The sequence below is a fragment of the Labrus mixtus genome, chromosome 19 (genome assembly GCF_963584025.1).
Source record: "Labrus mixtus chromosome 19, fLabMix1.1, whole genome shotgun sequence".
Taxonomy (NCBI): Eukaryota; Metazoa; Chordata; class Actinopteri; order Labriformes; family Labridae; genus Labrus; species Labrus mixtus.
In genome coordinates this window covers 5,611,033-5,620,000 of record NC_083630.1, presented here as the reverse complement: position 1 = coordinate 5,620,000, position 8,968 = coordinate 5,611,033, and the positions used below count along the sequence as shown (strand labels likewise).

Sequence of the window (8,968 nt, the reverse complement as noted above, 5' to 3'; positions counted from 1 at the left end):
CAAACATAAAACCTAAACTTCAACAAGAGTCTGCCAACTAACCATGGGTTCATGTTTTTTACTTGTTGATTCTTGAACCTCAAGTTTTGGGTTCTGTTGCGCTATACTTCTCTAAAACGTGGCAGGAAACTGAGAACATAACAACAATTAGGCCCTCTGTCATTTTCTCGTTTTCTTTAGGCGCACGTATCATCATGGCATGCCGGGACCTGGAGAGGGCAGAGGAGGCACGGACAGAGATTTTGGAAGACACAGGAAATGAGAATTTGGTGATCAGGAAACTCGATCTTTCTGACACCAAATCCATCAGAGCATTTGCTGATCACATCAACAAAGGTATTTAATTAACCATTAATTACAATCCGACACAAAATATCTGTCTGCCATTTAATTAATATATGATTCTGGATTATTACTGACTTTTTCCTGTCTCTTTTTGTGAATGTTTCAGAGGAGAAACAAGTGAATATCCTGATAAACAATGCTGGCATCATGATGTGTCCTTACTCCAAGACTGCTGATGGGTTTGAAATGCAGTTAGGGGTCAATCATTTGGGTAAGCCATGCCGGTTATCAAAAACAGAAGAAAATGCACCCATATAAAAGTGTAGACACATTGTACAACCAGTCAGACCAATACAAGCTGCTTTCTATACTGTGTGAGTTTTCTCAGAATTGAACAATGGCTCTCTTCCAAATGATCTACGCCTCGGTGGTATTTTTGTCACTGGCTGAGAAACACTGGAACATGTGTGAACTGTGCTCGCACAGGGTTACCACACACGTGAACACGTTCAGTGATTACGTTCCTGTACAGTCAAAAACATCCGCTACATGTACACATGTTCTGCCTTTTGTTTAGGTCAACAGTTAGACAGGAAAGGCAGAACAATAGTTAGGACACCAAGAGTCCTTTAGAGAGTTCAGATGTTAACGCAAAGGTCTGTTCCACTCTGTTTGACACAGAACAATCTTTAAAAAAGCAGATTTGTCCGTGTGGTTCTCGATAATTGTCGTACCACATGGATTATTTTGTGCTTTCTAAACTTTAAAGAGTTATGTTGGAGTAGTTGATCATTTCTTGGAGTTATCTATTTTTTCTGGATTGTAACACGATGTGAATCCGTACTTATTAAGAGGCTGAGGGAATGGTGAACACAAGCATAATGTTTGCAAGAACAGGTCGGGTAGTAGTTTGCCCCTTCCATTTGTTGTGCATGCAAAGAAGAATTAAAGAAGACGAGAGTAACATATCTGTTGGTGTCATGGCGGCCATGTCTGGTCCCTGACCTGGAATGGCAACCATGTGTGACTCTAGCGTTGCATCAAATCCAAAGTGTACTACCAAATGCAGAAACACGCAATTTAACAACAACGCTGCATTGATGTTTAGCCATCACTACGTCTTTGTGCTGCTTCCGCAATGGCGTAATATTGGTGTCCTTGTGTGGCGTATTTACAATGAGTTGCAGTGTTGTGAAAGCCCGAGAGGCACAGCATCTAAACAAAAAGAGGGGAATCACATAGACTCACACTGAGGCATGCACACACACACACACACACACACACACACACACACACACACACACACACACACACACACACACACACACACACACACACACAGGACTGTTCCACCTTGCCGGCTTCAGCCTCTGTTCCTACCTCCGATGCCAGCTCAGAGGTGGAACGACTTCCCCCCAGCATTCCACCTCTGCGCGTTATACACTGCAGGCGAGGCGTAACAGGCATAAATATCCCACTTTGACCTGGAAGTATGTGAGCAGCTGAAGTGAGTTAGTGATTGAAAGAAAGACAGATTTGCACAAAGACCATCTTGAGATGAATAGACAAAAGGGAGGAGAGGGGGGAATGGTTTGGCCTATTTCCTTTTGATTTCAATATTATACATTTGAATACTATTCAAATAAAAATAATTTCAGTGATAGTTATTGAGGAATTGCAGCAATGCTGGATGTCCTCATTGATGGTACTTTATGGGGGCTCTCTGCTCAGGCACATAAAATCCTAACACAGGCTACAAGACTGTCAGTGCAGTGACAATACTATTTTTACACATGAGAAACACAGCAGCAGTATGAGGACTCGAGATAGCATCCTGTTGGCACAGTCAGTGGTGATGTCTCATACTGTGTTACAGCTCCAACCGTCACAAGGCTCTGTTCACAGTGCTTTTTTTTTTTTTTCAAAAGTTAACATTGTGTGGCATGTTTTATGAGTTGGTGGTGGATTTTTTGTTGCAGACACAAACATGTGAACTCTCGTATTTCAGTGGATGAATTAACAACAGCATTTTGCTAGTACAGTTTTCAACTAGGCCATAAGTGGAGTATGTGTCCCTCGAGGGTTTCTTCTTTTTGAGGCCTGGAGTGATGATGGAAATGGTATTATATATTCAGTGAACAGGTTATGAGTGGGAAGTGGTGATAATGGTGTCACATTAAATGCTTCATCTTCATATCAGCATCATGGCAGATCAAAATCTGTTTATATCTGAGCTTCAGGATACGATTTTCAAACCTCTTGATGAGTAAAAATCCATGACAACGTTGTGTTATAATGATTTGTGTGAAATGTATTTTGTTAGCGATGGACAATGGACAGCATAAGTGAGTTTCTTCTGCTGTTCTGATTCCTCAGGTCACTTCCTGTTGACTCACCTGCTGCTGGACCTCATGAAGCGCTCAGCCCCTGCCCGTGTTGTTGTAGTTGCATCAGTGGCCCACACCTGGACCAGCCTGCATCTGGACGACATCAACAGTGAGAGGAGTTACGATACCATGAAGGCCTACGGACAGAGCAAGCTGGCGAATGTCATGTTTGCTCGCTCGCTTGCCAAACGGTTGCAAGGTGAGGTTAGATGGTCATGTTTTCAACACCAACATGCATTAAAAAAAGACATCGTGTTGGGAAAATCTTAACGTAGTCTTGATGGCTAAAATCTGATGGGAACATTTATTATTGTTAGAGAGAGGAAGAGCCTTTGTGGTTACTGCCAAAATATGTGAGTCAGGAAATCAGAGATTTAGTCAGTTTTATACTGGACAGCTTGCAAAAGTATTCATCTTTATTTGGTTGACTTTTTTTCCATCTGTGGAAAGACTTCAGTGACAGATTCCAGATTTTCACTGGAAATTATCATGCTGTTGCCTCGATCCTTTGTACTTTTTTTGTCTTTAATAGCAAAGGAATCTATTTAATATGACAACCCTGCAGTCTAATGCGTTCTCCAGATGTGGAGTATTTTTGCTTTAGCTTTGAAACACAGAGAGTATACTGTGGTAATACAATAGAAGGAAGGGATGGCATTGAACAAGAAGATAGTATGGCTGAAAAGACTGTTCTTTGTTTTATTCACACTTTTCTCAGTCTCCCGTATAGCAGCTGTTTGGAAAAGACCTGCACATCTCTCCGAAATATGTGCAATATCATAGCAGTGTGTGCATATGTTAATAACATTCTTGGTCATACTTGTTTGAATTATGTCAACATTGTTTTGCATCTGTGTGGGCGCTTGTATCTGTGCTGCAGGTACAGGGGTGAGTGTATTCTCTCTGCACCCGGGGGTGGTGCAGTCCGACCTGTGGAGGCACCAGCACCAGTGCATACAGGTGGCAGTGAAAATTTTCCGGGTTTTCACCAAGACCACAGTGGAGGGAGCACAGACCACCATCTACTGTGCTGTGGAGCCCCGCCTGGACAGCCTGAGTGGAGGGTACTTCAGGTACACACACACATTATTTCAGCCAAACTACAATTGGTTATATAAGAGCCTTTTTTTTAATGCTGGCTTCATGCTGAGTGGTATTACTACCTGCCGACTCACAAAAATGGGACACTTCATGAGGCTGAGGGTTAACAATGTGACTCTTTTTATGCAGCACACAGTGTTTAACGGTCCGTCTGTTTTTCCATGCTCAGTGACTGTGCTCCTGCTGCGTGTTCCAGGGCTGCTTCTGATGACGACGTGGCCCAAAAACTGTGGGACATCAGCTGCAACATGCTCGGTATCACGTGGCAGTGAAAAGTGGCAAAAGCTGTGCAGTAGAAGGACACCCTTTTATGTATCTGTAAATATATACTTTATGACTCTGGTCCCTCAAAAGTCCAGTGTGAGAGTCACTAGATCACTGTCAAGAGCTCTTTTTAATTATAAAAAATATCAAAATGAATCTTTTAATTTAGTTAAATTGTATTTATCAAACAAGATTGCATGATTTTTTTACATATATTTCGTACTGTTTGTTGATATATATCCTTATTAAAGACTTTGTGTTGAATTCAAAAGTGTGAAAGAAATGCGTTCAAATGTATTTTTACTGTACATCTAGAATGAGTATTCTAGACTCTTGATACTCGTGTTTGAATCCTGCTGCCTGTAGCATACTGTAGTATTGTTCTCTACTTTTCTAACTAAATGTACCACTATAATAGGTAAACAGTGGTATTTTGCTGCTTTGGCAGTTTGGTAGAAAACAAAGTTCATGAGAACTCAAACTTCTATTTAGAAACTTCATCTTAATCTAAATCACATGAGGGATTATTAAAGACCAAAGGAATGTGGCTTAAGCAAGGGTTGGGGTAACAAGTCGGATCAATGCTCCCTCAAAGCAATGTATGTAGGCCCATATGTTTTAGATAAATGAATACTCAAAAGCCAAAATACACCATTGCAAAGCTGTCCTGTTTTCATGACAAAAAATGTTATTTTATTTTTCTAAATTAATTTTACTCATTAATTTACAACCATGATTTACATTTACAATTTGGAACAATAAGTTAATTATTACAGAGTGAGGAATTTTTTTAATCGGACACCAAAAATAAATGCTATAAGTTTTATTTAGCCTTCCTTTGTATCAGTGAAGATCTCATTTCTGCTATTCTGTGAAACAAACATATTCTAGTAAAGTAATAAAGTAGTCACAATTATTCAAAGGTATGAATAAGAAAATAAAACATGCTGCCATATGATGACTATTATTACAATTATGCATGAAGTATTTAATTGTAAAAAAATAATAAAGACAAAAGCACAGCAAGCAGTTCTGGTTACACATTGTGGTGATATAGAATAAAAAGGAAAATGTAATATCTCGTATGTCATTAAGATACCCCCCCCCCCCCACCCCCCCCTTATCTATTTGTCAAAGCGTGAAATAATTAGGAAAGTGAGTGTGGATTATAGACAGTGATGTGGATACACTTGCAGCCTCTGTTGGAAAACCTCCTCGCCTGTAGGCGGCAGTGTGGACAATAAATGAAGCTCAGCTTTCAAAGGAAAGAGACGCTGTACGCATGCGCGTCCTAAGTCTACGTCAGCTCTTCTAACTAACAAGCTGGTGGAAAGCTACGTGGCCCTCATTCGTCTGATTGTCTTCTCATCTAACACGACCTCAGAAACAGGTATGAAGGGTAGTTTTCTAATTAATTACATTGTATTTAAACAACTTCTTAACCCACTAACTAGTGTTTGTTTTGTTTATTGTATATGTCCAGTTAAACCCAGTTACGTCGACCTTATACATTTTCTCACGTCAGCTAGCAGCGATAAGGCGACTAACGTAACTTACGGCAAATCATTTTCTTCACACAGGAAACATATTTTATCGATAATATAAGATGTTATTTGAAATGAAAAGATGAGATGTTAATTTATTTTGATTATTCTGACGTGGTGGGACACATACAAGGTTCAGGGTGCTGAAGTCAACGTCAGCACTGAAACCAGTCCAGCCCTTTTAACACTGGTTCTGTTTCTGTTCACAGCCTAAAACAATGGATCAGGTTATGCAGTTTGTGGAGCCCAGCCGGCAGTTCGTCAAAGACTCAATAAGGCTGGTGAAGAGGTGCACAAAACCCGACAGAAAAGGTAGGTTTATTCATACTGTATTTATTGTGTTTGGCCCTGTCTTTGTTGCTTCATCACATTCAGCTACCCTGTCTCTAGTCTGGGCTCTTATTTATTTGTTGTATCTGTCAAATTTGTCCCCTCTTTCAGAATTCCAGAAGATTGCCATGGCCACAGCTATTGGGTTTGCCATCATGGGTTTCATCGGTTTCTTCGTCAAACTCATTCACATCCCCATCAACAACATCATTGTGTAAGCAGCAGTCTCATGTTTTACTTACATGATACATTTGATCATACATGTGGTGTCTAATTTACAAAATGTGCTTAGGACTTTTTCTAATGACAGATAATTTCAAAGTAAGCATGATTAGGAAGACTAAGAGAATTGATTAGGTTTGTCTTGATTAGATATTCAAGTCTCACTGTTATCATGACAGCTCATCAGAGAGAGAGAGGGGGTGTTTCTCTTACAGACAGGCCATTGCTTTATTGTCTTTATGTTCTTACTGCAAATACATGTTCATTTAAGTCACATTGGGTTTAACGCCGCAGTGTCAGCATTCATTGATATTCATAGAACAAATGCTTTACAGACTAAACAACAGCAATAATACTAAATGTTGCATTTTTTTATCAACATTTTTCTAGCATGAATCACCTAAGGGACAGTCCTTTACTAAGGGCCTATTAAGAGACCAAATACTACCAAACGTCTTTCATGTGTAACCTTCTGCATAAGACACATTTGTAATTCTACTGTAACAATAAGATTCACTTGAAGGACATTATTTGATTTATCACATTATTGGATTGGAAATGGAATAATCACACTGATATTTTTATGATTGGTTGTTGTTCCATTGCCTATCAGCACACACGCAAATAGAAGGAAAAAAAAAACACAGTAACTGTGGTTGAATTTATGTTTTTATTTTTAGACTCATCATTGAAATACCATTTATCCATCAGTTTTGTTAGTGCAGAAGTTTGATTGTTTTGTGCAGTAAGACATTCTTGAAGAAGTGGTCCAGTGATACACACATTTTGTGCGTTTGTATAGAAATGGTTTGCATGGTCATTGAAACTGAAGACTACAGGAACATGTTTTGGTTCATGTACCACTTGGATCCATCCTGTCTCTAATTCGTGCCTTTTTTTATTTTCCTTCCAGTGGTGGTTAAATCCTGACTCAACCAAGACCGGACAAACAATTCTGGAGATGATGATGATGATGATGCAACGTGTTATTGGGCTGGTGTGATTGGGGACTGAAGGGAGGACATTTTTACATTCTGTGCACAACATTTCTATTTCGCTGTGTAAATAAAACAAATGGAACCCATCATCTGATTTGTCCAGTCAATTTAAAATATGCTGCTTTCACAACATCACGTAAACGGTTTGGTTTGAACCTTTTCAAATCTTTCAGAAGTACATCATTAAACGAGTCAAAGGCACACATCATTTATATTCAATCTTCTGTTTTTTCCATGTAATTTAAACTTACAAGACATTATTTTTATGGTTGCTCCAAGAGGTCAGTGAGAACAAGCTATCAAAGGCACATATTGTATAGGCTGTGAAACAAGGCATATACATGCACACATTTCAAGGGTGACACACAGTGGATATGGGGACTAAACTTCTACAATATACTTACAGCTTAAGGAAAATTACCTGTCAGTTAAGTTGTTTAAAATCAAAATGTGTTCAAAAGGAGGTGATCATATTGTTAAAAAGAAGGCTTGAATTGCGGTGTCAAAGTGCACATTGATTACAGAGGACAGGATTCTAAAGGTTTCATTTTGAAGCTGGTGAGATCATACATGTATTCATCGAAAACAGAATATGCTTTGGCAAAGATTGTATAAATACTCAAAGTAGCATTTCTTAGCGCTCTAGCAGAGCTGATCATCACATCACTCATAATTAAAAACATTTAAGTTCTGCTATTTGTGGCCATGATGACTTAAAACATAAAACTTGATTTTACCGTAGCTGTAGAGAAATACTTTTGTGTCATGACTTGTGAAATACTGGAACGATAACACAGACTTCTTCAGTGTCATTCCTTGTCCTTGTGAATCCCCATGCTCCAGAGCAGAGGCTGGTCTGTTGTCACGGTTACAGGCTTCCTGGGGCTTCCAGGGGCGACGGGTTCATAGGTGTTTGAGGTGCTCACAAGCTTCCCAAACTGCAGGAGCTGGTTATCTGTACAGAGGAGATAGACACAAGTACAAACCGAATAAATAATTCTGGGTTTAGGACAGTTAGATCAAATTAGATTAGAAGGATGCTCTCACTTCTTGCATTGCTTTTTTCCCATTTTCTGTCTTTTCTTCTGCGATCCTTTTTTAAAACCTTGAATGCATCATTAGGCCAAGGCTGAGGTGTTTTTGAAGAATCTTTGATTTTGTACAAAGCAATTGAATCCAAGGTGGTCTTACAGATATGATAGGAATTGGACCAGCTCCTCTGTGATAAAAAGCAGTTTAAAAAAACAGGTGTACAAAGCCTAGAAATCGGCTAGCAGATGTAGGTGTGAAAACATGACGAGAGACGGGTGTACTGTTAAGAACAGGTACAAAATGATACAACCCACACTAAATAAAACCGGTTTATGATCTGACACACAGATATCCTATAGCTTCAAAGTTGTATGGGCTGAGACTGTGGTGTGAAACCAAATCAAGGGTGTGACCTTCGAGTGTGTTAGAACTTCAGCTGCCTGAGTGTGATGTTAAAAGAGTCCAAGGTGGCCATAGAAAGCTAAAAGTCTGAAAGGACCGCAAACATGAATGTTAAAATCAACTTAAATAAGAACCTTGTCAAACCTGGACAAAGAATACGAAAAAGTCAGCAAATACCTGGATCAAAACAGTGCTTGGTTTGGGTGGTCTGTAGATTAGTTAACTGATGGGTTGGAGTTAACAACAACATAAAACCAAGATTGGTATATATACATATATATATATATATATATATATTCAGTTCATGAGTCCGTGCGTAGAAGTAGATGCAACTTCAGATGGGGGGTGTGGTATGTAAACAGTCACGCACGTGTAGTTGATTGCAGTACTGTATGCTGGCTGC

General features: G+C 39.4%; 4 protein-coding genes across 5 annotated transcripts in view; 2 read left to right on the top strand and 2 right to left on the bottom strand.

Annotated features, from left to right (window-relative positions):
* zgc:112332 (uncharacterized protein LOC553712 homolog) overlaps positions 1-5,291 on the top strand; it is an 8,627-nt gene extending 3,336 nt beyond the window's left edge. Inside the window, exons 3-7 of the mRNA XM_061063998.1 lie at positions 181-336; positions 452-556; positions 2,662-2,871; positions 3,553-3,745; positions 3,943-5,291. Coding sequence (XP_060919981.1) covers positions 181-336; positions 452-556; positions 2,662-2,871; positions 3,553-3,745; positions 3,943-4,045 — 767 coding nt within the window. The 3' untranslated portion in view covers positions 4,046-5,291. The remainder of the gene's footprint in view (positions 1-180; positions 337-451; positions 557-2,661; positions 2,872-3,552; positions 3,746-3,942) is intronic.
* Positions 1-8,968, bottom strand: part of hnf4g (hepatocyte nuclear factor 4, gamma) — a 187,438-nt gene that overhangs the window by 102,096 nt on the left and 76,374 nt on the right. The gene's annotated exons all lie outside the window — the stretch shown is intronic.
* sec61g (SEC61 translocon subunit gamma) lies at positions 5,290-7,217 on the top strand. The gene is made up of 4 exons (XM_061064003.1): positions 5,290-5,427; positions 5,791-5,893; positions 6,023-6,125; positions 7,047-7,217. The coding sequence occupies exons 2-4, from the start codon at positions 5,800-5,802 to the stop codon at positions 7,054-7,056; spliced, it is 207 nt and encodes a 68-aa protein (XP_060919986.1). The 5' UTR covers positions 5,290-5,427; positions 5,791-5,799; the 3' UTR covers positions 7,057-7,217.
* The window catches only part of tpk1 (thiamin pyrophosphokinase 1), a 52,692-nt gene continuing 50,508 nt past the window's right edge, over positions 6,785-8,968 (bottom strand). For both annotated transcript variants that reach the window (XM_061063999.1, XM_061064000.1), the window contains exon 10: positions 6,785-8,086. In XM_061063999.1, coding sequence (XP_060919982.1) covers positions 7,941-8,086 — 146 coding nt within the window. In that variant the 3' untranslated portion in view covers positions 6,785-7,940. The remainder of the gene's footprint in view (positions 8,087-8,968) is intronic.